Source organism: Bactrocera oleae, chromosome 5 (assembly GCF_042242935.1).
Source record: "Bactrocera oleae isolate idBacOlea1 chromosome 5, idBacOlea1, whole genome shotgun sequence".
Taxonomy (NCBI): Eukaryota; Metazoa; Arthropoda; class Insecta; order Diptera; family Tephritidae; genus Bactrocera; species Bactrocera oleae.
The window spans coordinates 2699554-2727073 of record NC_091539.1 but is presented as its reverse complement, the minus strand read 5'-3'; the positions used below and the strand labels follow the sequence as shown (position 1 = coordinate 2727073).

General features: G+C 35.9%; 3 protein-coding genes and 1 pseudogene across 5 annotated transcripts; 3 read left to right on the top strand and 1 right to left on the bottom strand.

Moving 5' to 3' along the window:
- The first annotated feature begins 1748 nt into the window (after window positions 1–1748).
- LOC106618700 (uncharacterized) lies at window positions 1749–4990 on the top strand. 3 transcript variants are annotated; one of them, XM_014236548.3, is made up of 3 exons: window positions 1749–1886; window positions 3282–3470; window positions 3553–4990. In XM_014236548.3, exons 2-3 carry the CDS (start codon window positions 3296–3298, stop codon window positions 4905–4907), a joined length of 1530 nt encoding a protein of 509 aa, XP_014092023.3. In that variant the 5' UTR covers window positions 1749–1886; window positions 3282–3295; the 3' UTR covers window positions 4908–4990. The 3 variants fall into 3 exon arrangements, with proteins under 3 accessions (XP_014092023.3, XP_069965878.1, XP_036215412.2); XM_070109777.1 differs by having other exon boundaries at window positions 1758–1886; window positions 3289–3470; XM_036359519.2 differs by having other exon boundaries at window positions 1760–1886; window positions 3267–3470.
- Window positions 4991–6130: 1140 nt separating this feature from the next.
- Window positions 6131–8085, top strand: LOC106618752 (uncharacterized). The gene is made up of 2 exons (XM_014236630.3): window positions 6131–6433; window positions 6516–8085. The coding sequence occupies exons 1-2, from the start codon at window positions 6262–6264 to the stop codon at window positions 7877–7879; spliced, it is 1536 nt and encodes a 511-aa protein (XP_014092105.3). The 5' UTR covers window positions 6131–6261; the 3' UTR covers window positions 7880–8085.
- Window positions 8086–8791: 706 nt separating this feature from the next.
- Window positions 8792–10178, bottom strand: LOC106618674 (27 kDa hemolymph protein). Its single transcript, XM_014236512.3, has 2 exons — window positions 9939–10178; window positions 8792–9847 (listed from the first exon to the last, which is right to left on the bottom strand). The coding sequence occupies exons 1-2, from the start codon at window positions 10090–10092 to the stop codon at window positions 9063–9065; spliced, it is 939 nt and encodes a 312-aa protein (XP_014091987.1). The 5' UTR covers window positions 10093–10178; the 3' UTR covers window positions 8792–9062.
- A 2295-nt stretch (window positions 10179–12473) lies between these two features.
- On the top strand, window positions 12474–14343 carry LOC106618078 (uncharacterized; annotated as a pseudogene).
- The last annotated feature ends 13177 nt before the right edge of the window (window positions 14344–27520 follow it).

The following is a 27520-nucleotide window of genomic DNA, read 5'->3' as shown; positions in this document are numbered from 1 at the left end:
AATACAGGAGTTTTTAACTGGCTTCACACAGAACTGTACTTAAGTGTTCCCCTCCTCAACTCTGGGGGATTAGCTTTGTAACCACACGTTATGTCTTATCAATATAACTTGCCTATTGAGCACTCAATTAAAAGCTTTCAATGTTACATAATAGATATTCCGATTACTTATTTACAACCAAAGTAGTTTTAATTTACATACTCTTTCTCAATATTTAAGTTTACTGTCTGCGAACTTCCCAACCATGATTGCATTTCGGGGTTTGACGGTTCGTTAGGCAAGCGTTAAAAGCTTGCAAAGTCGAACCAAAGCAACGGAGAGATGTGCCTGAAACAAGTTGCAGCATTTAAGGCGCAGTCATGCAATACCTAACTATCCAACTCACTTCTACGTGTATGTCGTGAGAGGCGGCTTACAAAGCGCTACGACGGAAGTGTAATGAAAAGTCACAAGGAGGTCGAACGATTGAGTGTGGTAAGGAGTGAGAGTGACTCGTATATATAGCAGAAACTTTGCAGTTGGCGCAGCGCGTGCAATACGTGTCGGACTGTGGCTGTAAAATATGTAATTAAGCAATGAAGCAACGCATTGTTGCATTTTAAGGGCAATTAAAGAACTTTTGACAGTTGAAGTTTTGCGGCTTCTCAACTTCCGGCAGCAACAACAAGCACGAATAGACAAGAGCAAGCGTTTCATGATTGCGTGTAGGAGGAAACTCAGTTGTTTTGGTTATTGTTGTTTGTGATACGCTACTTAGAGGAAAGACTGGGGGAGCGACGCCACTGGAAAGTGCAATGTAACGAAATATAGAGTATAAATAAATAAAGAAAAATCGGATACATGTTCAAAGAGCTTTTCAACTCACACGCCATTTTGTTAGCAAAGCCTGCACTCAGAGCGAAACAAAATACTAACTGTTTGTTATGGAGTATGAGCCTCCTAGATATGAACCAAAAACTCTGCCGTTTGTAAAGAAGTTTCTTGAGACAATTCAGTAATGTGCTGGACTTGTGTCGATGCAACCCTAATGGCCAGCTGAGCTTGCTCACAGAACCCCAGTAGCTAGTAGAAGAAGATAGCTCTCACAAAATACCTTATTTAACTCAACCAAACCAATCTCATCGTATCTCAACTTCAGCGCTCATACGCATGCTGTACCTGTATCTCTCTCTATCAACTCATATTCAATTTCTTAGTTAATTGTTGTACAGATAAAGAGATAGTATATTTGAAAAAATACCAGATTTTGAACGCCTATAAACCGAACGTAACCTATACCTATGCGAGGTGATTAGTCTGAAGCTGATTGGTCTGGCATTGTTTATTCGGAAAAGAAATCTATGTTGCCGTTGTCTTATTGACTATTAATATAGCCGACAAAGGAACGGGTTTTAAGCCAACATCGTAGACAATTTGTGAGCAGCCATGGTAGCAATTTAGTCGAGAGTTTGTCATTGCCTGCTGAGAGACAACCGCTACTCGAAAATAAACACTTTGTGAAGTTTTAGTAACATAGTGTTGAAGCACTAAAGCCGAAACATTCCGACAATACCCATTACCTTGCAGCTGTTCAAAGTTGTTTGGGATTAGTAAAAATATTAACATTAAAATACTCAACATAAAAATGATAACAAATAGAAAAAATAATTATTTACATTCACGTTCTCATACATGACGTACGCATTTCTAGCAAAATCTTTTACTCAATATTTATATAGTTGGTATGGAGTTTTAAGTAGTTAGTTTTATTTTAAACTTCATTTTACTATAGGCATTTTTTTATAATTAAAAGCTAACGCTATTTTATATTTAATTACTTACTGTGTGCGCTTGAGTCGGGCGTGGCGTCGTAGTAACGCACGGATATATATTTACGACATTTTATTGTGAGTATGCCATAAATTTTGCGAGACAGTTTTAGCGCAGCGGCAAGATGATTTCTGATAATGAATATTTAAGTGAAATTAAATTGAGTTGGTGGTAGAGAGAGTGCAATTTAGTGAGGTGGCTGCAAGTTCTAGTTTAATGCGTGGAAATTGTGTGGCATGAATTTGGAAATCTAGTCTATATAGTGCTAAATAATAGCCCGAAAAATAACATATATGTTTTCATAGCGTTATTTCACATAATGCGGACAGCAGCAGTATATGGAAAAGACAATAAACCTCAACGAAATAGATTTCATTTACCGAGTTTATTTACTATTATGAAACTTGGCATTGTTTTGAAGAATCATCTAACAATAAACACACCTAAGTTTGACAACTTCCGTGTGAATTTAAAACCTAACCGTACAGCTATGAGGTTCGTTAGTGAAAATAAGTTACAAAACTTGAAGTTCAGGCAAGTCGTGAAGCGTATCACGGCAAGCCAACGCAGAGACAGGAAGATCACTATCTCTTTGGAAAAAAGAGAAGCGTAGTATGACTGCGCCACTGAACGTTACTGAGGCTAGGGACATGTTGCACAATAATGTCAGAAGTCGTAGAAAAATATAACCAATAAAGTGCACCATTGACAGCCACATCGAAGAAGAAAAAGTAATTACGGAGAGTGACAACAAGGCGGCCTTTAAACTCATTATAAATGTAGATTCAATGGAAATGTTAGATAGTCCCCATCTCAGGCAATTACAGTGATACTTATACTGTCTCTAGAGGCGCCATGCAGCAGACGGCGGATACTACAGTTCTGTCGTAAGATTAAAGGTAGTTGCGGATCTATGAAATTATGATTTCGGTAAAAATGTAGAGACGAGATAAAGTAACACAAAGAGCTCTAGTTATTTTTGAAAAAACCTGCGCTTAAGCTTTAACCTCGACGATATACATAATTCACATCACACAACGCCACAGTAGTAAACAGTGGGCACATTGTTGACTAACTTAATGTGTAGGAATTTACACAAGTTGGCGAAAATATTTAGATTAACTTATAACGTTATAGGAAACTCAAGGTTGCTTGGTAGCATTAACCGCGTTAAGACGTAGCTTTACTTAGGCTTCACTCAAACTAAGGCACTGTAAGATCAAAGAAAATAATCTTTTATTTGTGCTTGTACTAAAATATATTAATTCCATTCACTTAATGTCTTTGTGTCATAGCTCAGCTTAGCTTGCGCTAGTGCTGTTTGTCAATATTTTCATCATTCATATTATATATTAATTCCATTCACTTAATGTCTTTGTGTCATAGCTCAGCTTAGCTTGCGCTAGTGCTGTTTGTCAATATTTTCATCATTCATATTGTTATATTTTCGACTTTAGTCATTTTTCTTTAAGCGCTTAGTACGAAGATGACATTTAGTAAAAACAATTTATTAAGAGCCTTCGCGTTTACATTTTGGCTACTCATAACACTGGTGATATTTAAGACATACCAAATGTCATTGCAAAGCACTAAGCAGACAGGCCACTGGTACAATGTAACGGCGGCTATAAAGCAAACCGACTTAATAATAAATGGAATACGTAAGTAAAAAAAATCTGTTTCTAGTCGATTGTGCTCGCATTCCATTAACGTTTGTTCTTTAACCACCCCATCAATTCACAGCAAATCAAGCGAACGACAGATTAAAACTATATGAAGCAGAGTTGCCAAATATGCCCTTCGATTTGTGGCATCGCCTGAAAGTGATGCGTCTAAATAACACTTGCGCCCGCGCGCCATCGCTGTCTGACCTGCGTTTTCACAATGATTATTGGCAGGTATTTCATAACGGCAATGTCAATTACCATCTCTTCAATGCATATTTCGATGCGCGCGCGCATGTCACACAGTCCAGCGCAGTGGTGCGCGTGCTTGCCATGTTGAATACTAAGAAACCACCGAAAAATACAATCCACTGTCAGTTGTGGTATGATAGTAATGATAAGCCGACGATTGTACCCGTGATAGAGCAACGGCTGGTGTGGTACTTGAAATGGAAAACCAATGCTGATTATTTGCTACACTTACTCACATGCGCAGTGCCCACGGTAACGCGGGTGGACGTCGCACCGCACGCCGTCTCCTTGGTGATGAATATTTGTGACACGGCCTCGAATATACTGCGCGTACGCTACGAACGACCGATCGGTAATGAGACACAACACGGTTTCGCGGTTTGTCTAAAGGGTTTGGATTATCCTTATGCTGATATGGGTCCGCGTTTGGTGGAGTGGTTGGAAATGCAGCGTTTGTTGGGCGCACGTAAGGTCATCACATACAAATTGGCGTTGCATCCGAATTTGGAGCGTGTGTTGGAGCATTATGTGGCGGAGGGTTTCGTCGAAGTACATCCGCTGAGTATGGGTTCGGATATGGTGAGTAAACCGCTGTATCTGCATGATTATCTGCGCGCGAGCATTGCGAACAAGCGCATAAACGAGCTGGTGCCCTACAATGATTGTTTCTATCGGAATATGTACAAGTATTCATATATTGTGACTGTCGATATTGACGAGGTGATCATGCCGCTCGGCAATCTCACCAACTGGCAACAGTTAATCGACGAAACGGAGCATTTGCGTGCATCTAGTTGTCCAGAGGGCTATGGGAGTGTTTGTGTGCGCAATGTGCATTTCCCCATTAATGGTCTAAACTACACTGAAAGGTCGGCAGCACCGCGGCATATGTTCATGTTGCAGCATGTACATCGACGGGCACATGAAGAAGTTGGTAAAGGCGCTAAGTGCTTTCAAAATAGCAGCGAGGTGCTGATTTTACACAATCACTACAATTTACAGACTTTGAAGAGTTGTCGTTGGAGGAGCTTGGAGCCGACCATGGCGCAACTGCAACACTATCGTCAGTTGAAGAAGCCGGCGGAATGGGTTACGAAGATACTCGATGAAAGTATCTATCGTTACAAGGACGCTTTGGTGAATAGTGTGGATCCAATTTTGAAAAAATTGTCCTATTGGTGATGATAACGAGGACAGCATAGACCTCGTTGTATGTTTGCTTAAAATGGTGCGAACCAAAATTACAAAAGTATTAAGAAAATTAATTATTACTTCTTTAAGTGCCTTAATAGATTGTTAGGAACAGATAATGCTCAAGTACAGCTGCCTTCGACTCGCCATTTCTCTGCTCGCTATCTTTGCGCACTCAATTATTGTCAGTTTGTTTAAACAACTGGCATAGCATGTTCGATGCGCTACTCTCCAACACTTGGCGAATGGAAGACAGCTAACATTATGCTTAACTTCTTATCTATATATGCACCACGATAACCTCGCTACTTTTTAGTATTAAATTAACTAATCGAGGCATTAATTGCCGTGACCTGCTGCGGACGAGTTATTGGCAAAAAGTGTCGTCTCTCAACGAAAGTAGTCTTCTCCATAGTCGAGCCCATTATGTTGGCGTTATCGTGTGGTGATGAGCCCTAGAAAATACCACATGTGCTGCACTAAGATCCACACCAATCATGGTACATAATGCCATTGTGCATATAGCGTCCATTATATATGAAAATATATAACCACTATAAGGTTGAGAATCTTACGGAATCTCAGCAGCTTCTACTGCTTTTGTTTGTTGTTTGGAAAAAGTTGAGGTAGAAATAGAAATCAAACACCTTAGCAGATTTGTATTGGCTAAACATGCTTTGTCGACTTATAAGTTCGGATATAGGAGCTCCATTTTATGGCTTCACAAAAAACTACATAAATTGAGCATCAGCCAACGAACCTAACCTAACTTAAGCTAACATCTCTACAGTAATCTCAAAAGCCTGCAGACGTTAGAAGTCGATGACAGTTACTTTTAGGCCCTTGATATTACCCAATGCATTGCCTAGATCATGTTGGCACAGAGGCGAGCTACTTTAATTGTATAGAATTTAGTTGCTTCGTAACTGTAGCGGGTTTTCAGTACTCTAAGGTATAACGAAATAGAAAAACACTTTGCTTGTAACTAAAGGTATTTTTTTTTTGACACCGGTATTTATTTGAAGTGTGCTCAAATCGCGTAGGATTTCTTTAAAAAAAAATAAATACTATTATCTTATAATCGATAGCTAATAATTCTTCTTTTCGAACTTAATTGATAATCCATTATCTTTATACTATCTGTCAACCAATATAGTACTTTCCAGCGATAACAAAATTATTCGTGTTTCAAATAAAACATTCGAAATGTCTTCACTTAATTGCTGTCATAGCTCAGTTCGGGTTACGCTAACGCTGTTTGTCAATATTTTTATCAATCACATTTCAGCATTTTTCGTAGTTAGTGCTCTTTTATTACGCGTTCAGTACGAAAGAAGTAGCGCAGATGTCGTCGAGCAAAAAAAATTTACTACGAATCTTCGCGTTTGCATTTTGGATACTCATAATATTGTTGATACTTGCGACATATCAAATGCCATTGCAAAGCACTAAGCCGACAGGTGGCTGGTATAATGTAACGGCGGCTATAACACATCCACATTTGTTAATGAACGGCAGTAAGTTAAATAGCAGCTCATTGTAAATTATTTACGCTTTGCAATAACAGTTATTTTTTACTCTTTAAATATTCCACCAAAGCCAGAGCAAATCAAGCGGACGACATTTTAAAACTATATGAAGCAGAATTGCCAAATGTGCCCTTCGATTTGTGGCATCGCCTGAAAGTGATGCGTCTAAATAACACTTGCGCCCGCGCGCCATCGCTGTCTGACCTGCGTTTTCACAATGATTATTGGCAGGTATTTCACAACGGCAATGTCAATTACCATCTCTTCAATGCATATTTCGATGCGCGCGCGCATGTCACACAGTCCAGCGCAGTGGTGCGAGTGCTTGCCATGTTGAATACTAAGAAACCACCGAAAAATACAATCCACTGTCAGTTGTGGTATGACAGTAATGTTAAGCCGACGATTGTACCCGTGATAGAGCAGCGGCTGGTGTGGTACTTGAAATGGAAAACCGATGCTGATTATTTGTTACACTTACTCACATGCGCAGTGCCCACGGTAACGCGGGTGGACGTCGCACCGCACGCCGTCTCCTTGGTGATGAATATTTGTGACACGGCCTCGAATATACTGCGCGTACGCTACGAACGACCGATCGGTAATGAGACACAACACGGTTTCGCGGTTTGTCTGAAGGGTTTGGATTATCCTTATGCTGATATGGGTCCGCGTTTGGTGGAGTGGTTGGAAATGCAGCGTTTGTTGGGCGCACGTAAAGTCATCACATACAAATTGGCGTTGCATCCGAATTTGGAGCGTGTGCTGGAGCATTATGTAGCTGAGGGTTTCGTTGAAGTACATCCGCTGAGTATGGGTTCGGATATGGTGAGTAAACCGCTGTATCTGCATGATTATCTGCGCGCGAGCATTGCGAACAAGCGCATAAACGAGCTGGTGCCCTACAATGATTGTTTCTATCGGAATATGTACAAGTATTCATACATTGTGACTGTCGATATTGACGAGGTGATCATGCCGCTCGGCAATCTCACCAACTGGCAACAGTTAATCGACGAAATGGAGCATTTGCGTGCATCTAGTTGTCCAGAAGGCTATGGGAGTGTTTGTGTGCGCAATGTGCATTTCCCCATTAATGGTCTAAACTACACTGAAAGGTCGGCAGCACCGCGGCATATGTTCATGTTGCAGCATGTACATCGACGGGCACATGAAGAAGTTGGTAAAGGCGCTAAGTGCTTTCAAAATAGTAGCGAGGTGCTGATTTTGCACAATCACTACAATTTACAGACTTTGAAGAGTTGTCGTTGGAGGGACTTGGAGCCGACCATGGCGCAACTGCAACACTATCGTCAGTTGAAGAAGCCGGCGGAATGGGTTACGAAGATACTCGATGAAAGTATCTATCGTTACAAGGACGCGTTGGTGAATAGCGTGGAATCGGTGTTGAAAAACTTGTCCTATTTGCGGTGATAATGCGAACGGCATAAGCAATAGGGTGTTTAGAGTACCTCGTTTTACATATGTTCGCTTTTAGGTATTAGGTAAAAGCTGGTGTGAATCAAAATTAGTAAAGTATTTAGTAAGTAAATTACTATTTCTTTAAGTGTCTTCATAGAACGGTGAGGTCATATAATGCAATTGCAGTAATAAATGAAATGATTGACTTTATAAATGAGTGAATCGCATTGCTTATTGAGTTTTGGAGGCCATGAGCAGCTATGCATCTATTCAATTCAGCAGAATGAATCTATTAATGGCGGACTGACTATTATTGTTCTCATACCAAGCTTCACGTACAGTCTACGTACAAAATATATTGCAGAAATCGTTGCTATCGAAGCAAACTCATACTGCTCCCTTATAAGGGACTTTAGTTTGAAATTGGTTCGAACTGAATGCGCAGTGCTGTGAGAAAAATGAGGCTTTAACATTTCTGCATTTTCATAGCCGTTTCAAGGCTTCTAGCTCATAAATCACCGAGAAGAATAAGTGAAACTTTTCTTGCTCTAGCTTGCTCAAACCGCATTAGGTACTTTGGTTCACAGCTCCCCAAAAAATTCTTATGAGACTGCTACAGTTTTCCCTAACTTTTAGTCCAATTCAAAACCACGATTTTTTTACCACAGAGTATTGATGAATATAGGAAAAGCTTTATGTGTTCTCACTTGCCGAAAACCCAATTTACGTTTGGAATTCACTACACAGACTACTGCGCTGAATAAGGATGAACAAAGCTTCCGCGTGTGTGATCATTTCCGCTAGGAAATAAGCATGCTCTTGCATTATGCATGATAATTTATATCGCTTTAAAAAATATAATTTCAAGCAAGAGGTCGAAGAGAGTAATTCAAAAAAAAGAGTATAAATAAGTAAAAACAATCGTTTTTCACTTTAAAAAATACATCGATTTATTATCAAAAAATTATTAAAAAAGTAACGCATCTAAAGTTTTGATATATTGTGCTGATCTTTACTATTGAGTTGTGAGAAAATCGATTTCTCAATTTTATATCTACATGTTAGTCAACACTTATCGATAATAATCGATTTTATTTGGACAAATATTTGTTCGTTTTACTTACGAAATAATAATCAACATATCCTATTAAGTATTATCGAAACTGGTTTTAATCGATAAGTGCAATCGACCGCTTCACAACTTCAGTATATGACTCACGAACAACATTAAACCGCTACCCAGTAACAAAATAAATAAGCTCGACGTTTGTATTGCCACACCGCCGCCACCAGCGCTGGCCTTCATTAATATCGGACGCTGATTGGGCTTCGCTTGCATATATTGATTGCAGCTTGTTTCGTTCTTAATGAACTTAAACACCGCCTCGGCTACATTAGCGGGTGTAATTTCGCGACACTGCTCCAAATGGTGTATGGTACAGCTTTGGAAACGTTCCAGATCGACACAATGACTTGGTTCTAACACTAAATCGGGCAAATCGAAGAGATCGGGCACCTTAAAGTCCTTGGGCAGAAATTCATGGAATGAGCTATTTAAACACATATTGATTGCATCACGATTCGCCTCCAAACACTCGGGTCCCTCCTCGGCAACGAAAAGTGCTATATGATCGCCGCCACGCGAACACATGAAATCAAGCAGACCTGTAACGATGCGCATGAACACGATATTCTGCTGTTTCTCCTTGGCGTTCAGACAGGGTTGTACTTTGGTATTGAAGTCGCGCAGACACTTGGCGGCAGCCGGCGCCTTATCACAATATTTATTGAAGACTGTGTCCAGTTCGCCGATGGGGCGTGCCGCCTCGATTTCTTGCTGCAACGCTGTCATATTGGCCAAATCGGCCAGACAGCTGGTCAACACAGTGCTGCCCTTCTCAATCTCCTGATACAGTGGGGAGTTCTCTTCACCGCCCGTCGCCTTTTTACACTTTTCGTGCAGCACTTTCTTCAGCTCATCTGGTTGTTGGCAGAAATAGCATGGAATTTAGTTAAACGAAAATTGTTTGCTTAAAAATATATACACACACATATTTTTATTGCTACGTACCCACAGTAAAATTGCGATTTTTGTACTCAGCGGGCAGCAATTGTTGCTTCAGCGCGTCTAATTGACTATTTGACGCCGCTGCTTGACATTTGCACTGTAGGAAGATAGCTAAAATCGCCACCGTGAGCACACAAAGCAATTGCAGTTTCTGCATTTTCTTTACCGTTATACGTTTATTGCGAATTATCAACTTCCTTTGCGCGCGACGCGTATCGAACTAATTTGGCGCTGACTTGAAACGATTGCCAAGCGCCTCGACTTCAAGGTAACCCATTGTGGCCGCCAATATAAAGGCATATAAATATTTATCTTATCTTATCGGCAAACGCCGATAGTAGGCGCTATTTCATATTGGTTTGTGTATAATCGGGTATAACGGTATTTGTGTGTGAATACTAATGGGCGTCATAAACACAAAGAGCATACTGCTACAACATATGTGCTTGTTAGATTAGCTATTTTTCTACATTTTGTTTGTGGGGAAATACTTTGCGCAGTATTTATTTATACCACATATATTTTTACAATTTACTTTCTAGTTCGATTGTACACAAAAATTCTTGAGAAACTTGCTAACTGTAACACTAAGTGTAAATAGCCACATTAATGCGCGTGTCGAACTTAAGTGAAGCTTCTTCTAAGCTAAGCTAAGTCGTAAGCTTCAAATTTGAGGTTAGGTTAAATAAATAGGAAAATATAATATATAGAGGTTGTGTTTCGCGCAATAAATTTTATCACAAAGCCGGGCCTAGCTAAATAAACTTGAAGGTCTTTCTACCTATTAGTCTATGAAAAATCTGCAGATCTGAAGCGTCTGCCTAACGTTGACTGTTGAATAAATGTGGAGTGACTGATTTATACTCGTTTTCGTAGTCGTTTCAGCTGCAGTCCGCTCTTCCTAAGTGTGGAATCTAACTCTCTAATAGTGTCTTGCGAAACTGCTGTTCTTCGGATTTGAACTTCCGTTATCACTAGTTCTTATTTTAATTATCCAAATAGCTATGTAAGAGTATTACCTCGGCCGTTACGATCTAATGGTGCAAATAGCTCAGATCAGCATCATTTACAAACTAATCTCTACTATACATGTATACTCTGCTGTCAGCATGAACAGTGTTTATTAGTAAGATATATTTTACATACTTTTCTTAAACTTTGTTTAGCGAAAGAGGAATCTGACTGCTCGCAAAAATCGTTACGGAGTTCGCTTCGGTCCGGTCGAAGCTTTACTACGCCTACTTGTGGTAGATCAGGAGCTATTTTCACCCATAAGAGCTACAGACAAAATACGAGAACTTCTGACTGTTAAAGACTACATGGCTTTCGTACTTCGCACAAAAGTTTATAACCATATTTGCATACCTCTAAGGGCTAGCAGACTAGTCGCAACAGTTTATGTACTAAACTTCCTGATCAGCTATCGACCGTTATTTATTCTCACATTATGCTGTGTAATATTTATGTACTTTGCTTCAACATTTGTTGTTGCTAGACAAACAGCTTCGCCACAGCTGTTCGCTACAATTTACCTACACATATAATATTTGTCATTTGATAAGTGCGCTTTTTAGTTGCTCACCTTGTTTTATTTATTTCTTTTTACCATTATCAATTCATAGACTTTTTTGTGCTGATTAGATAAAAGACCATACATTTTCATACGCTTGACACATTGAGTCACAACGTCAAAGCTCAAAGTACAAGTTTACTGTGAGTCCGATACTTATAACAGCCTGTAGTCATCAGCAAATATTACAAAATATGTTAATTGTATAAAGAAAGTATTAACGGGCGGCTATAGTAGTTGTTTTGCAATATTTTTTCTTCGTTCCTCGAAATAAGAAGGAGTGAAACCTTGCCCTGACTCTACCCCAGCTGATAGAGTAACTGTAAGTACTACAAACTCTGTGGTCTCAATGTGGGTATTTATGGACTATAGAAAGTATTTTCGAGAACTGCGCAGTCATCTCAATATAACGTAATAATATTGAAAAAATTAAATTTCTTATCACTCGAACAATTTCTTGGGGAAACCTTGTGTATCTACGATAACTGAGTCTGCCTGAGTGGTTTGGCACTTACTACTTGTAATAGACAGTCATGTACCCTCCAAGTATGTAGCCCTACTGTATGACTGCTTGAATCAGAGCGGCGTACAACTGTGTCTACGTTGATGCTACGCGTGTTCAGCTTGAAGTTGATGCTACGCGAGTTCAGCTCGAAGTAGTTCAAAGCAGTAGCGAACCAGATATACCGTTTCGTAGGAAATTTTTAGAATATGAGTCAAAGGTTTCTTAATAAACCATTACCTACTGGGAATGTGAGTGAAACAACCTGTGACTTTGTTCTTCTGAACACGATTTTAGGCTGTTTGCAGTTTCTCCATTAAATTTTGTGCTTGCCGGAAATGTTGCAATGTAAAAACATGCATACATATACGGTATAACATAAGTAATAATATTAATGCATTTTTGCACAACAACTAATTTTATCTACCGTGTCATCGATCACTTCGTGGTACAAAAATGCGTGATAAAACTAACTAAAATTTAGAATTGGTCTGTTAAAGTGTATGCAACTACCATGCGACTTAGAGCAATTCAACGCTGCTGCTGGCAGTTGCTGTATATTAGCGCTTGGACGGCACAATACGCATATGCCAAGGACGTACCGAAATCTAGTTCGTTGAAGGAAGAACTGTTTGTAGACCGACGACCACGTGAGTTTGCATACTACATACTTTAGTTTTGTACGCTTTCAACTTGAAAGTTAACTTACTACAACTACTTCGCTTTAGCGCCGAGCGAGGAAGCCATACACACGTTTATCGCGCAGGAGTTGCCATCATTGCCGCTGGATTTTATGAAACGACATCGCAACGATAATCTACGTCTCAACGACAGCTGTGCGCCATATGCCGAGTTGTTGCAATTACAATTTCACAACACTTATTGGCAAGTACATCGCAGCGAGCCGCTTACTTTCTACCTGTTTGGCGCTTATTATGACAATCGCACAGCTGTGATGAATAGCGCAGGTGTGGCGCTGGTGCGTATACTCGCTACAACCAATGTGATTGAAATCGACCACAAAGACTATCCTCCCAGTTTTTGCCAGCTGTGGTATGAAGAGCACAGTGTGCCGTTTATTGTGCCGGTGCGCGAGTACCGTGAGATCTGGTATAAGGCATGGGCTGATAGTCCAGAGCTATATTTTCCCAAATTCGTTGAGTGCGCATTGCCGGCGGAAGTGCAACATTTAGTGCCGAAAACTGTTTCGTTAGTGGCGTCGGAGTGTGCACGCGCCACAAATAATCTGCGTGTGATCTATGAACCGCCCGTAAATCAAGCACAGCATGGCTTCGCGGTTTGTTCGACAGGGCTCTTTAATCCATATCGCGATAACTCGGTGCGTTTAGTTGAATGGTTGGAGCTTTTACGGCTATTGGGTGCCGAACATGTGACGTTACCTACGTTCGGCATACATCCGAATGCCACAAGAGTGCTGCGACACTACGAAGCTGAAGGTTTTGTTTCAGCACCGGGTATATCACTAATACGCGGCGAGCCAGCCTTGCCACATTTCACATATGAGGCAATAAAAGAATGGTATGGCAATCATTGCGTCAATGAATTGATACCATTAAACGATTGCTTCTATCGCAATATGTATAAGTATGATTATGTAGTTATAGTTGATGTGGATGAGGTGATCATGCCCATGGGCGCACACCGCAACTGGGCGGAAGTGGCGCAAACCGCTGAGACCGATGTGCGCGCCGACAATTGTGCAGATGGCGCGACGTCACTGTGCTTTCGTAATGTCTATTTTCCAGCTTATCCCGAACGCAAGCCGCACACATTATATGTACATGTTGCAACATGTAGCACGCGTGGCAGAGCATTTAGAACCAGGTTTGGCTACAAAATGCTTTCACAGTGCACGTTATGTTACCGGTGTACATAATCACTATGTAATGCATTGGGTAGCTGGTTGTGGCATGCGAACCGTCAACGAGACCATAGGCCAATTGCAACACTACCGTGAACCGGACATACCCGAGACGCTAGAGAATCCCGTCATCGACGATGTGATATGGCGCTATAAGCAGCCGTTAGTGGAGAAAACGCAGGCTGTATTGCGGCAACTGGGACTGCTGCGGTGGGTGCAGGTGCCTGATACACCAGAGGCTGTATTGGAAGATAAACCAGTAGAAACCACAAACAGTCGAAAGAAAGACGAGGGAGTGTCGAAAGTAAATGCAGCAGCAGCTGAACATATCGAACTTTGATTTGAAGTTGATTGTAGTTTTTTGGAATGTGCTTTCGAAAACATAGAGAAGCCAATAAATCGATTTCAGTGTTTCTAATCTACTGTAAGGTCTCGCCTATATTTGGAAATAACTTTTTTCGATCTCTAAAATTGCTGCTAAGATGGTGTAATTTCTTAAATATGACGTATGGCGCAAAAGACGGTATTTTCTGCAAGGACCTTAGTAGAGAACTTGTTATGAAGGTTTTATGTAGGAATATGTATCAATAGTATGAGTCTAAGCATGAATGTAGACATAAGTATGAGTGAGTCCGTTCCCACGACACTCGAGTCTACGTAAACGGAACGGACCCGGATTTTATCCGGTCAAGGACTGTGAACTCGGCAGAAATCTGCCGCTACAACAACAATAACAATAACATAAGTATGAGTAAGAGAAGGAATACGATTATAAATATGAGTTTAAATATACATAAGAATGAGTATATGTGTGATGAATATAATTATGATTTTAAAAATGGTTGTAAATATGTAAGTATGATTACAAGTGTGAATATGAGTATAAGCATGAATTATGAAAATAAGTATGGGTATAATTATAAGTATAATTATAAGTATAAAGTGTGAATAAAAGTATGGGTATAAGTTTGAATATGAGTATAAGTATGAAAATAAGTATGGGTATAAATATAAGTATGATTATAAGTTTGAATATGAGTGTAATCATGAAAATGAGTATAAGCATGAGTATGAGTAAAAATATGTTTATAAATATGAGTATGAGTATAAGTATGAGTATAAGTATGTATATAAATAGGAGTATGAGTATAAGTATGATGAGTATATTAGAGTATAAATATAAATTTACGTATGAGTAGAAATATAACAATGAGTTTGAGTATAAGTCTAAGTACTTTATTAAATATTATTAATATATACTACTAATATATAAAAAAATATAAAAAAACGGTTAACACCGTAAAGTATTGAACCGAGCACTCGCTTAATGCACTCAAATCACATAAAAAATGCCATAAAAATATAAGCACTGAAAATTTATCGCTTCAACAAATGTTGAAAAATCATAAGATTTTATAAACATATGTATGTAGGTAAATATAGTATGTGTATACCTTTGGGGGAAAATGCTGGCACATAATGCCCGAATGTCTGCGTTTATTTGTCTACATTTGTTGGCAGTATATTTGATTTTCCACTTCACCAAGCGCATGAGTACATGTGAGTATATGAAATGTTGAAAAGTTGTGTGTTTGTTTTAGTGTATGTGTGTATGCGATTTTATGACACGCGAACACACCAAATGGACATAAATTGCAAAAATGTTGGCACTGCTTTTCTCCCACCAACTCACTCTGCGCTCTTTCACATTTGTGCGTGCGAATCGCCAAGCGGCTGTGTGACCGCACGACCCAAACAAGCAACCGACCGACAGCTAACGCCATTTACACATGTAAGACACAGCCATCAACAGAAGAACAGAAGAACAACAACAGCAACCGTGCACGACTAAGAGTAGCGCGAGAGGAGGTTGGAAAGCTGGCGCGCGTTTGTGTGACTGAGTGTGCAGAGCGAAAGGTGATTGTGTGGCAGCGAGTGAAATATGTTGGCCAAGAAACGTGACCGACATGGCTAAACGCGGGCGCGTGGTACGCTTGAACATGTGTTCGCAAGGAAGAGAGACTGAGAATTGGCGAAAATATGGTGCGAAAAAATAGAAAAGTGCAAAATGAAATAAACTTAAAATTACGGCAAATGGAGTTTGTTGCAAGGAAATATGAAAGGCGAGCAAATATTGACAAACTCATTTAGTGGAAAGTTGTAAAGGAATAACTGTAAATATGTCGAAAATATAAAAGCAAAGAAATATCAAAAAAAAAACGCACCATAAATTTATAATAAAAATATTTTGAGCTTTGCTGGAATAAAATATCAGCGTTAGGTGCGCAAAGAAAGCTGTAAGGGTACTCCCACGTATGTATATACTTACTATATGTGCACGCTCTTAGTCGCACATGCGTGTGCTTGCATGTTTGTAAGTATGTGTGCAAGCGCCACATTGTGCGCGTAGTAACTTAGTGTAGGTCAGTTGAGTGTTCAGCGTCATAAATTTCATTGCATGTCAGTTACAGTTATTCAGTAACAGCTATGTTTGTGTTCGTGTTGTACGTGACGTATACGTAACCAAGACAATTGGTAAATATTTTGATTGGGGTTTCGAGCTGTGTTGGCTGGACTTAATCAAGACTTATGCGCCAACTTTGGTGCTACCGCGGCTTACTTGCGCAGCCGTGGTGAGCGTTTTTAAAGTTTATAAAAAACATTTACGTACTACTGCATTCTAGTTGAACCGTTAAAATAAAACTGAATGTTTATTTCGCACAAGAATTTTGTATATTTTCATTATTTTTAGTGAACAACTTTAAGCTATTTACAAATTTTTTAAACTAATTTGCACGTTTTTTCTTTGTGAAAGCTTTTAACTGCTTATAATTAATATTTCTTGCTGTTTCGTATATTCCAATTCATACCGTTTCGAATATTCCATTTCGTTTCACATGTTTTTGTTACTATTTTACTACGTTAGTCAAACCGTTTCGAATATTCCAATTCGTTTCGCTTGATTCATTGCGTTTCCAATATTCTAATTTGTTCCGCATGATTTTTCGCTATTTTTTACTATAGTTTTTTTTACTATAGTACAGTAACGTAAACTTTGCATTTCGAATTCTGCAACTAGCTGGCGGAGCTCTCTTGTCTAAAACAAACAAGGCCAGCGTTGTGTTATAAATTCTGCTACTCTTCAAAAATGTGTTTTCAGAACCAGCTTAAAAAATACTAATCGGGCAAATATTACTTTTGAAACACTTTGCTCGCTTGATATTTTTTCGAACTAAAATGTTTAGATATATTTGCCTAGAGAGCAAGCTCTACAACTGACAGCTTTATATACACGCCAAGACTGCTGTTTCAGTTGTAAAATTATACAGAGACACTTGGTCTATAGTGCGTAAGTGTCAGCTCTTTCGTTTGTTGCGCTCAGTGTTTGAAGTGAGAGCTATATATGAACTATTATATTCTATTTCTATGCTCGTTCTACAAAAGCTGCTTGACTTCGCAAGTAATATAATTTAATATTAAATCCCTTGCTTTTACGACGTGTGCTTTGCATTTCGGTAAATAATATTATACCAAGCAATAAAGTGCCGTGAGCTCCACACCTTGACAGCAATCCCCAAGCCATTTACTTGCTCAGCTCATAAAGTGATTTTCTTGTTGCTTGTCTACTTACATTTGCCTGATTTCAATTTCACTCCGAGCTTCTGCTGCCCTTCCATGCACTGCTCTTCCTCTTTACGCGTACGCTACTTTCCTCCCGTCTCTTTACGTGCACTTCCCACCTTTCACGATTTTTATCATTTTCTTTTGTTTTTCGTTTTTATTGCGATTTTTTCGCATTTTGTTTTTTACTTGACTAAATTGCCAACAATAAACAGTGACAGCAACAATTGTTGGCGGTTGGCGAATGGCTTGTGGCACGCAAACATGGCGGCATATCATGAAATGTGAATATGCAGTTATGTGTGTATGTTACATATAATATATGTGTTTGCATATGTATGTGTTGGTTATGCTCGTTGCGGGCGAAAAAAAGCGCGGTGGCACAACATCGACGGCGCGCAAAAAAGAAAGAAACGTGTGAACAACATGTAGAACAACAGCAGCAATAACTTCGACACGCGCATCATTATAGTCAACAGCGTTTTTGCTTATATTATTGCTTCCATCATAATCATCATCAACATCATCATCTTCATTGTTATGTGCATCAGCATAATAGTGCTGCCCATCAGCGTCATCAGCATAAACAACAATTTTGCATGCGGAAAATGTTAAAAGCGTAGCAGTAAGTAAAATTCGCGCGGATGAGCGTGCATGTGGCTAAAAATATTAAGAATACAGTCGTAGGTTGATTAATGGAAACGACAATTGTGAAGCGATTTGGCATTCACTTTTTAAGTTATGTCAGCTACCAACTAGCTGTGAGCCAAGCACAATGGCTCCATTGGAACTAGTGGACTGTATCACGAACGAGAGACTGAGCTTGAAATTTTGAATACAAATTTCTTTGCGTAGACTGTGGCTTGCTTACTTATTTATAACTTTCGAAGTGGCTTTAAGTTTTCGTTTTCTCCTCACCAACCTTGCCACATTTACTTAATTTTTTCAATTTAACGCCAGCTAAAATATCACTCAGATGTTGTGCTTAGTTGCAGTGCGTGTCTTAAATGTTGCGCCACACATGGTGGCACGGCCCACTTGGCTTGGCTGTTTTGCGCTGGTAGTTTGAAAATCCAAATAAAATTTAAAGCTCGAAAGGCGCTCGATGAAGCGTTTGATTAGGCAGCTAAGCCTTAAAGAAGTGCCGGTGTGGCTACAATATTTTCACTGTAAATTGCTCGAAGAGGCGAAAACGAATTGGTATGAAAGTGAGCACTGCTGAGAATGGGTGGTAAGACTTAAAGCTACGTACGAAGCGATGGCGGCAGTAAACCACAACTACCGTTTTTATATCTGTCATGACATTGCGCCGAAGTTTCAACCCTCCAACCCGCTTAGTTTGTTGGTTGCAAATATTTTCTTTTTTCCTGCTATTATTTATCTTTCGTTGGCTTAGAAGTTTTTTTTTCGCATTCTCAACGCATAAAATTCACGCGTAAGTTGGTAAGTAGGTAGAATGGCTGTAAATCGCATAAATTGTTCACACACGACTACTTAGTATTTCCTTGTATTTACTCAATCCGTCATTCGCTTGAATCTTCTAATCTTTTTCAATGATAAAAACACAATGCGAATGGCGCGTAGACTGACGCATGTATGCAAATGAGTTAGCTGAGAGAAGCTGTGTTATCCTTAAATATAGCTTTTCGAAGTCTTTAAGCGAAATAGTATTAAAAATCTTTGTCGTCGTTAGCAGTTGGTTATTGAATATAACTGATTTGAGCTATCGGTTTCGAAATAAAACCTTTCAGTTCAGTCAAATCTGACACCTTTGTTGTTGTATGTCAGAAGGCTGTGAGTAGCTTAAACACCTAGAAGCTATCAAACCGAACTGGCTTTAGAACCTATTCTGAAGCACTAGATATTATTCATCTCCTCATTCTTAATATTTTCGTCGGACTTTTATTATGGAAGGACTCTTATTATTAATAGGTGAAAAATTTCCAATGCCTCTCGGCAACAATAACCCTGGTTGCTCTACAAATTCACTATACTAGTAGACTCGTTTAGATCTTCAGAATCGCCAATCCTTTTACTTTGATAACAAAACTTCATACACTTTTTTTTAAATACAACACGTTTGGGGTGATCACAGCTCTCGACTTTGGAAGCTCTCTTTTCAACATCTGAGTGGTATAGTCGAACAGTCAAAAGGATGAAAGTAGTTGGTATGGATAGAGTATCACTCATACGTTCAAAGTTCTCTAATTTCTGGTGTAGTCTGAAGCTACTTTTTATTTTACAGTTAAAAAGTTTAATATTTTGTTTGCCAAGTGCAAAGCAAACATACTTCTTAAATGGTTTAAAGAAAAGTTTAATAAGATACGGTAACCGGTCGACAGGTTAGTGGAAGTCAGAAATATTCTCTTAACAATAGAAGCTTGAAGTCAGTGATCTTAAGTTCCGCTCAGGCTGTTCTTTCGTCTATGATGGAGAGCTAGCATAGCCAGTGTGAGAATACATGATCCTCATTTCGAGATATTTCCCCGCGCACCTGCTCAAACAATATCAGTTGACGAGTTATCGCTATTGATTCAAACAACAGCACATTGGTCTCCCGTTTCCCAAACCGTGCCAAGTTCACGCAAAGCTTTTATCTAGCTGCCGAATTGACCTCAGTGCTATAAGCTGGATCTGTGGTGTAAAGAACGGGGTAACTTATGGCCTTGCAAACGAATTCCAGCATTGTCCAACAATTGCTGCACAGTATTATTACATAGCAACGCTATTGTGTGGAGCTCATGAGTTGCCGCCGACGTGGCATTCAAATGCTTTCATGCATAGAGAGACAATGAACGCAAACTAGGGAAAGTGAGCGGTGAAAGTGTCAGTTGCCATTGTGCTGCGCCTTGTAATATGTATGCGCGTGTGTGTAGAGGCGACGCGCTCAAGTGTAGGATTAGCAAGCCACCGTGCAATAAAAGAGAGCAATTGCCGCGCTGAGGCCGTGGAAGCATATTTTTCCTCGAACCGAATGAGCAATAGTGGCTGCCGGACAATTGACGAAGTGTGTGTGTGTGGAAGTCGAAAGCGCTGCGGCGCTAAGTGAGTGCAAGTGCGAGAAATTGAAATTTTTCTAAGCCACTTAGCGCACTTCAACAACAGTAAAGCCAGTAAATCAACACTCGACTGCGACTAGTATGTTGCTCATACGCCACGTTGTGCCAGCAGCCTGGCAAGTAAACGAAAAAAGGCACACAAATTTACTAGTTGGCTGAGGTAAACGCCTGGCGCGCGGTGCTTGCTCGTCGTAATTTGAGGTCAAAGCTAGGCTTGCCATTTCATTGTACGCCTATTGTTGCCAATACTTTGTGGCCGGCGGCGATAGCGTGCCAAAAGTGAATTTGGTTTATTTGCTCGCATTTGTTGTGGGCTCAAGCCATTTATTGCACGGCAGCAAGCAACAACAAGCAAGGCAATCCCCTACAACACCCGCTAAGCAAAGTAAATATTTCAGCGCTCACATGCAGTCGCTACCGTTATTTATTTACAAGTTTTGGCGAGCGCCACGCTTTTGGCAGGCATATGTTTCGCCGTTTGTTTCTTCTGACGTTTAACATTTAATGGCCGCTAAAGTCAACAGTAAACAATTGCAAATTTGTTGCGCTCACTGCTAACCAGCCAGTTTGTGGTGAAAGTGTGTGGTGAAAAAACATGCAAGCTCATTTTGGTGCTGCACAAAAACAAATATGATCGCATGTAGATAATATACGTACATGTACATATAGTTAAATATTCATACATATATACATACATACATATGTGTCTGCTGTAAAAAGTGTGCCATATTTAAGCAGCTGTCGCTTGGCAAAAAGTAGCGCGCTTCCTGTGGCAAGCGTTTATGACCTAACAATGACTCTTTGCAATTGGCAACGCTTACGCAGAAAAAAATAGCGAACAGACTTTATTTATAACACATAATGTCTAAATTATTGTACGGAACAGCTGCCAGAATTTTGTTTACTTGTGCTGCGAAGGGGATGTGTGTATTTGTGGCGCAAAGGCAAAGCACGTTGTGCAACATTGACAAGAATTACTACAAGAATTGAAAAAATTTAAAAAAATTTAAATAATTTTTTTTTTAAATATAATATATTTAATTTAGTTTTACTATATTTGGATCTATTTTGATATATTTATTTTTTTATAACATTTTTTTTTTATTTGAATTGTTATATTTTTTTTTAACGCTTTTGATAACTTCTTGAATAAAACAATAAATATGTTAAGTCATTAACCTAAAAAAAATATATATTTATGTAAAAAAAAACAAATTTATTTTTTAATAGAATTCGTCAAAAATACTTTACTGCAAACGAATATAATTTTATGATAAATTAATATGTAATTAAAATTGGAAAAAATTAGAAATATTAAAAAACAAGAAAAAAGGTTAATTTTGGCTGCACCGAAGCTATAATACCCTTCACAGGTGCATTTTTAATCGCATAAAATGTATAAAAAGATCTTAATCTTGATTTTGATCGTTCACCTTGTCTGGCAGCCATATGCTATATTGTTCCGATTTGAACAATTTTTTCGAAATTTGTCTCGGTTTTTTTGTGTCATAATTCATGCCAAACTTCGTGAAGATATTACGTAAAATAAAAAAGTTTCCCATACAAGGACTTGCTTCCGATTGTTCAGTTTGTATGGCAGCCTTATGCTATAGTGGCAAACTTAATATACCCTGTTCGAGGTATAATTAAAAAATTAAATTTATTTAATTAATTTTTTTTTAAATAATAATTTAAAATTTTTTTTCATATGTTACAAATATGTACACATTATATGTATATACAAGTACATATATTTAAATATAAGAAAAAATAATAATTTCAAGAATTTTTTGGCTTAATATTTTTAATATATTATATAAATTTTTTGTTTTATAGATTTTTAAAATAGCTGGTTTTAAAAAATCTTATATAATATATTTTATTTATAATATTTTGTTATTTAAAAAAATTTTTTTTATGTTTATTTTTAACGAACATAATTTTTTTTTTTTTGTATTAAGTAATATATGTATATACATTGCTACATTTTAAAATAAAATAAAATAACCAATATGCCTGTAATATTAAACATTTTTCGTCGTTTTTTATAATTTTTGTTGTATAAGTTATTAACTTTTTTTATTTTATTTTATTTATTTTAATTTTTTTTAAGTAAAAATATATTAAATAGTAAAAATATATGTATATATAAAATAAATAAAAATTTGTTTTTTCAACAAACACATTTTTGCAAAAAAAAAAATTTTTTTTACTTAAATAAAAATGTTATATATATATAAAAAAAAATGTTTTTTTTATAAAGCACAGTTTAGGAAAGAAAAAAAAATTTTGTTTATTAAATAATATAATTTAGCGGTGAGTTAAAATATAAAATAAAATTCATGAAATAAAACTACACAACTCCTTTGTTTTTTTTTTTAGAAATTTATTGATTTTTTGTACATTTTTCGCACAATTATATTTTTTACTTGAGTTCATTATAAAGTTGCTCATACCCAATAAAAGTTTTATTTTGTCGCAATTTTATTACAAAATATATATTTAAACAAATATTTTTTTTAAATTAATTTTATTTTTTAAATTTGTATTTGAAATAAATTGTATTCGTAATAATTTTTTGAAATAATTTTTCAAACCTTTTTTAATAACCTGTAAAAATGTTTTTATTAAAAATGTTTCATTCCGTTCCTAAACTTGCCACTTAATTACTAACTGTATTTGCGCTTTTTCTTTTCAGCAAATTAATTAAATTTCTCACGGTCTGCGCAAACAAACAGCAAACAAAAGAAATGACACCCTTAGGCACAAGCGACTCCAGAAGCTACAACAACAACACCAAGTGCCCAAAATGCTGTAAGTATTTATTTAGCGAAATTAAATTAGAAGGCCTAATACAAAAGGCAACAATGTAATGATGCACAAAAAAAAATGTGTGAAACAGATTTCAACTAGCGTTAAAAGTAGCGAAAAATTGTGCAAAAGAAAGCAAAAAACACAATGAAACAAACAGAATAAAGCGAAAACAAGAGCAGCGTTAATGAAAGGAAAACAATGGCGGAAATTGGGTCGTCTAGAGTATAAAAAAAATTACAACAAAAAATTTCATTAGGCTAGGCACAATGCAATTAAAGGCGACAAAAATTATAAGAAAACAATGAGGAAAGTAAGGAAGAAGCTCAAAGAAAGTGCAGAGGCATTTTAATTCGCACTAATTTAAGTAGAGAATATTTACTCAGAACTGAGAGCGCACTTTTTTTAATATATATTTTGAAGAGAAACTAATAGAATTTTTAAATAATCGCTCAAGTGCTGCAAATGAAAAAATATTTTTACGTAATATTTGAAAGTACGTAATATATAAAAAATATTTTTGCTTGATAAAATTTTTAACTTCCCGCTAAGAAAATTGAAAATTTTCTAAAAATTGGGAAGATATTGGTTTCACCCCATTTTGCAAAAATCGAGTTCTCAACAGATCTCGACGTTTTGAGGGTCGAGGAAGCATCCCCGAACATTTCTACGATGATGTCCGTATGTCTGTATGTATGTGTGTGTGTGTGGATGTATGTGACCCTCTTATAACTTTTAAACGGCTCAACCGATTTGAATAAACTAAACGGCATTCCAAAGGGTTTCTTTGCACTTGAATTTCGTTTGAGTTTGGACCCAATCGGACCAGTAGATTTTGAGAAATCTCAAAAATTAAAATTTTGAAAAATCGTTTTTTTCGAAAAACTAATCAGTTCTAAACCTTGAAAAACACATCGTTTGCCGCAAACCGGGTCGAAATCGGTTGATTTACTTGCGAGATATTGAAAACGAAAAATTTCGAAGAGCTCAAAAGCAGTGAAAAAAGCGAAATTTGAACGTTAGCGTATGAAATTAGAGGGAAGTTGCAGGGATGGCCCTTGAGGCCAACCGTTTTCCACATTTTTTTTAATGTGTTTATATTGTTTTGTATGTATGCTTTTGGAAACAATATTTTTTATATTTTTTGTGTTTTTTTTTATAAATCAATTTATATTTAATATTCGCCGAAATTTGGTAAAAGAAAAACTATTTTTACGTAATATTTTAAAAGATTTTTTCTTAGTAAAAAAAATGTTATCACTTTTTGTTTGTATTGAACAAATGCGTTTGGAAACAAATTTTTTTATATTTTTTATATTATTTGTTTTATTTATTTTTTTTTTTTTCTAATTGCAAATTTTTTTTAAAAAATATTTTTACCTAATATTTTTAAATATTAAAAAAAATGTTTTCGTTGTGTTTTTTCCTTTGTTTTGAACACAAACTTTTGGAAGCAACATTTTCAATTTTTCTGTTTCCTCGTATTTTATTATATTTTTCTCCAATTTTTTTTCTTCTAACTTTTTGGCATTTTATACATTTTTTTTAATGATTTTAATTTTGAGTTCATAATGTTTTTTTTTTTATTTGATTTTAACATTTTTAAACGCTTTTTCATTTAGTATTAATTTTAATTTCGTATTTTTAAAATTTTTTTTTCCATTTTTTGTTAATAATTTTTAGATTTTGTTTTGATTATCTCTTAAATTTTGCTTTTTAACCATTTTTCATAATTTTTAACGTTTTTTTTTGATTTTGTCTTAAAATTTAATATAAATAATTTCTTAAATATTTTTAATTTTTTTTGGTATTTTTTAATGTTTCACAAACTTTTGCCTACTTTTTACTAAAACTTTTATTATTATAATTTTTTGTTTGTTTTTATTTTTTAAATGTCTTAATTTTCTGCTTTGTCGCTTTGCTTCATGCTTCCAACCCTGAGCCCATTCAGCGCGACCACTGCTAGTTTTTGAACTCAACCCTGAGCGGATGTTGCATGTTGCATGTCATGCAATCGTGCCGCTATTTAAGTGCAACTATCATTTCCAATAACAAAAACATTATTGTGTGTCATCGTTATTTAAACGCTGATGATCGCTGCTGATAGCGCTCATCAGCGCTAATTATATAACTATTCATTACACGCGCGAGTGCTTGTTTGGGTTTGGTTTTGTTTAGTTGTTGCAGTTGCCGGCATTTTTGGTACTTAAATACTTTTTTATATTTTTAAAGTTTTTTCTAGCTTAAAACTTTTTATTATTAAAATTAAAAATTTTTATTTTATATTTAAATTTTTTTTTATATTTTTAAAATTTTTTATATCTAAAAAAAATTTTTTTATTTTTGGTTTTGTACATATATATATATCAGCTTATTTATTTAAAAAATTTATTTGATTGAAATTTAAAATTTATTCAAAACTTTGCTCTAATTTTTTTAGATTCGCCTTTAGATTAATGTATGTATCTTATTTGGCTTTTTAATGAAAAGTTTAGATGTTGAATATTAAATTTTATTTTTTTTTATTAAATTTTATATTTTTGAGCTAAAAAGCTTTTTAAATATAAATTTTCTTAGCTAATTACAATTTTTTTATTATATTCAAATTTTTTTAAAAAATTTTGGTTATTTTAAAAGTAATTTACACTAAAAATTTAAATATATAAATTTTTATTTTTAAGTTGATATAAATTTTTAATATAAGATTTGATTTTTTTTGTTATTGTAAAAAAAAGTTGGTTGAAAATTTTAAATATAAATGTGTATCAATTTTTTTTTATTTTAAATTAATTTCATTTTTAATAGTATATATAAACTTTTTAGTATATAAACTTTTTTGTAATAATTTAGACTAAAATGTTTAAATTTTTTAAATAACAATTTACTAATTTATTTTCCAAGCTAATTACAATTTTTAATATTATATATAAACTTTTTTTACAATTTTGGCTAGTGTAAAAATAATTAAGACTGAAGATTTGTAATATTTAAATATAAAAAAAATAGAAATAAAGTTTTTCTAATAATAATTGTATATATGAAAATTTATTAATATTGTATTTTTACATTTTATTCAAGTACAACATAAACTATTAAAATTTTTTTGTTGTTGTAAAAATATTTTTCACTAAAGTGATTTAATTTTTTAATTAAAAATTTATAATTTTTTTATTTTTTCAAGCTAGATACAATTATTAATATTATACTTAAACTTTTTTTTTACAATTTTGGCTAATGTAAAAATAATTTAGACTGAACATTTTTTAACATAAAAATGTATTCATTTTTTATTTTTAAGTTAAATAGAATTTTTAATGTTATATTTAAATTTTTTTGTTGCTGTAAAAATATTTTTGACCAAAAAGTTTAAATTTAAACGAAATAAAAAGATTGTAATTTTTTTTTTATTTTTAAGCTATTTACAAATTTTATTATCATATTTTTATTTTCTTAACAATTTTTTTTTTTATTAATTTATAAATTTAAAATTTTTTTCTATGATTTTTATTTTGTACTTAATTTACGAAACATTTATATTTTTATTTCACCTTTTTTATTTGAGCAGTAAAGCTCTTTTATTAATTTTAATTATCCAATATTTTATTATTAAATTTTTATTTATTCTTTTTACATTTTAAATTATGTGCAAAAAATTATCGAATAATCAGCGTTTCTTTTGTTAAATCATCATCAAGCAAATAAACTGCGAAATATGACGCTTGACAAGCAATTAAATGCGATATGTCTAATTAAAGGCTGTGATTTGTGGTTTAACTGCAAAAAATCGCTGCAAATTTTGTTTTTTGCTGCATTATATATGAATTCGTTGTTGGCAGTGATGTCAGACAATGCACACTTCGGTGCCACATAAGCGCTGACCTATTTTTTATACTATTATTTTATTTATCTCGAGCATATTGCCGGTCTCCACACCCCAACGCACACTTTTCCCACTCTCACTTTTGCCGGCAATCACTTTCGCTATCTCTCCCCTGACGCTTTTGCTCTCTTTTGACAAAAAGAAACACTCCATTATTCCATTTCTCCATTCAAAGGCTGTGCAATTAACTCGGAACCATTAATGCTACATTTAATCGCATCAGTGTTGTTAATAATTAATTGTTGCATTATGAGCTGAGT